At 39.5% G+C, this 3,134-nt stretch overlaps 2 protein-coding genes across 2 annotated transcripts; one reads left to right on the top strand and one right to left on the bottom strand.

The window, feature by feature from the left end:
* Positions 1–1,024: 1,024 nt before the first annotated feature.
* On the top strand, positions 1,025–1,612 carry VICG_00285 (uncharacterized protein; the record flags this gene model as incomplete). The annotated part of the gene is made up of 1 exon (XM_007603676.1): positions 1,025–1,612. One exon carries the CDS (start codon positions 1,025–1,027, stop codon positions 1,610–1,612), a length of 588 nt encoding a protein of 195 aa, XP_007603738.1.
* Positions 1,613–2,644: 1,032 nt separating this feature from the next.
* VICG_00284 (uncharacterized protein) lies at positions 2,645–3,133 on the bottom strand (the record flags this gene model as incomplete). The annotated part of the gene is made up of 1 exon (XM_007603675.1): positions 2,645–3,133. A coding segment is annotated over one exon (489 nt), but the record flags the coding sequence as incomplete, so codon positions are not given.
* Position 3,134: the final 1 nt, after the last annotated feature.

Raw genomic sequence — 3,134 nt, 5'->3', positions numbered from 1 at the left:
CCATCTCCTATTGGAGTATCTCCTCTCTATCACTTATAAGCATAGGCTTCATCCCCTCACCAGAATCTCTTCAACCTATCCATCTAATCCCACTTCTATATCTTAACATCAACTTCGCCATACTTCTTTCCTGTTACCCTTCGTCCCAATACTCCTACCCATATCATCTATAATATTGTATCCATCAATCACACAATACCTTATCTATAAACTCTATAATATATATCACTTCCATTTATTCACTACATGCTCTTACTTATCTAATATCTATCACTTAATACCAATCTTCTACCCTACTACCATATATCAACTTTACTTATATCTTCCTTCCTACTCCTTACCTCTACTTATGAATTATCCTCCACCATATCCTACAAAACTCTTCTCCCTACTTAATTTCATCATTACCATATACCACCTTCATATATATCTTACAAAATATTATCCCTTGCTCAGCTAGCTTCAAATCTTCTTGCCAAATATCTACCTTACCAATCACTCACTCTCTATCTGCCTTTCTAATTCCCTACTCAATATTAGTCTTACTATATCTTTCTAGCCACTTATTATCCTTCCCCTAATATCTAGTTAACTAAACGAATATTAGCTAGGGTCTGCAGTAACTAAGTGACGTAGTAGCTATCGACTGGGTGCATCTAGCTACGGACTATTACTCTGTCTGTTAGTTACCTACTTCCCTAACATTCCTCCTATACTGCCTTGCTACTTAGTACTTAAATCTACCTTACTATAGTCCCATCTATTATATCACCTACACCCTCTATTGTCCATCCTCTATTATTATCCCTCACAAATCCACATTAATACACACCACCATAATCCCTACCATTGGTCTAGTCTCCTGAGCAAATTCTTTTATTTGAGACCAATCAATCACATACATATACGCTTATTTGGATAAGCAGCAAGAAAGACATGCATATTCTGGAAGATACTAGCTGGTTTGTACAACTATCCTTTGAACACTCCCTGTCATACCAATCACAAATCAAATCGCTAAGTTTTGTACAATATAAAAACTGCAACTAACCTGATCAGAGTACTGCCGGCTGGATTTCCTGTGCTGTTCTCAGATGCCAGCTGCACTGTGGTGGGCACTGAGCAAAAGTCTGCACTTGGCAATCCTTCAGGAGTACAGCTCCAAAGTACTTCCACTCCAGGCAATGAATACAACAACACCTCATCCAATGTGGCTTCCAAGCCCAGAGTTTTCAAGGACAAAGATGACAGCCGCTTTACTACCTTTATGAATCATCCTGAAATCTCTGAAATAATCAATGAGTACTTTGAAAGAATGAATCTTGCCCAACACAATGAGTATCCAAGTATTAAACATGACATTCATGAAGTTGTGGCAATGGACCTGTACTGTATTTATAGTCCAACAGACAGTGTATTTTTAAGCGAATTTAAACTTTTAAACGAAGACGAATTTTTAAATGAAGATGGTAGCCCCAAAGAGGAAACAATTCAAAAAGCTAAAGCATACTTGTTGAAATCTAAACCCCCAACATTAGAGGTATCAGGTTTTGGATTTCGTCATATCCCGATTGAGGCATGGAAGTTTCTCACTGATCACTGTGGAACTTAGAGATATCAAATGCGACAATTGATATTGCTGCACTGAATAGTCCAGATCTCAGTAAGATAAACGAGTTGTCTTTGATCAATGTTGGATTGACAGATATACCATGCTTATCTAATCTCCCAAACCTTAGAATGCTTCATTTGGATGATAATGAAATTGAGTATGTCAGTTTTCAAAGCTACTTTGATGCTGAGAAAGGTACATACAGAGCTATGCCAAACTTGGAATGTCTAGGCTTGTGTGGAAATCACATATCAAAGATTGATGCAAGTATTAAAGAGGTTTTTCCAAATTTACGAGCTCTAATAGTTCGAGATTTCAACGTGGTAGATGCAAGTCTTCCATTCAGCAATATGAAAGATGAACTGGAAAAAGTAGGCATCGAACTTACTGAACCATATGAGAAGAATGAGTCGAATGTCAAGAACTGATTAAATTGGTCTTTGATGCTGATTTAAAATACTTATGTTCATATGCCCTTTTCAACTTTTATCTTCTACACCATGTTCTTTGAGTATTGTTACTATTGAACATCAGCATATGGTTCTTGACATTGAAAAGTATATACATACGCATCATGCCAGCCACCCACTGCACCCAAGAGTAGTACCTAAAATGTCTATTGCCAAACAACAGAACCGATAGAGTTGCTCCCATGTACTCACTGGCTTGTCTCCAGAGGAAGACAACAATCCTCAGAGTTAGTTTACTCCTGTATTTGAACTGTACCATAACCAACTCAGTCCTCCAAAGAATCACCACATCCTACCACTCTGTGCTTTTGCTTGTCTTACATCTCTACCAATTTCTTATGCTGTATTATAAAACACTCTTGAATTTATTTTTAAGAGCACATGAACCAAAGCAATCCCATCATGAAGAGGAATGGCTTCAGTGCCCAAGAAGGTCCCAGAAGACTAGGATAGAAAGACATGAACAAACTAAAGAATCTTCGAGACCATGCTCGAGGACTTACTGTAGTAAAACATACAAAGCAGAATTAAAGGGAAAGACTATTTCAAGTTGTGAGCCAATTTATTGCAATAAACATCCACCTAGTCTTCGTGAGGATACTCTACCAGCTGCCTCTCTCTCAACAATAACACCCATCTTCACCAGGAAATACTTCGCAAACTCCCTAGTGATCTCTGAGGTGCATCCAATCATGTACTCAATATCCTCTGAAAGATCACTCGGTATCTCCTTCTCGTCCCACCGGCACATCCGCTTCTTATCCTCATCGCTGATCTCCGTACTGTTGCATATCAGCTGTGCTATCATACTCACCATGCGGCCCTTGCTGTTGATCCGTCCTGTCAGCACATCTATCATGTGCTCCGGTGTGAATATCCTGTAGAAGGCCCTCAGTGCATTCCCCGGACGTAGGCGGAATCTGTCCATCCGCGCCAACTGCTCCCTACCTATAATATCCGTCTGGAACTCAAAGTCAAGCCCAACCTCGTTCCGCAGCTCATGTCTCCAGAAGTTCTGAACATGTACATTCTGCCCCACATTCAGGGGCGTC

This window comes from Vittaforma corneae (genome assembly GCF_000231115.1).
Source record: "Vittaforma corneae ATCC 50505 unplaced genomic scaffold supercont1.2, whole genome shotgun sequence".
NCBI classification, from domain to species: Eukaryota; Fungi; Microsporidia; family Nosematidae; genus Vittaforma; species Vittaforma corneae.
This window is presented reverse-complemented; position numbering and strand designations above follow the sequence as displayed.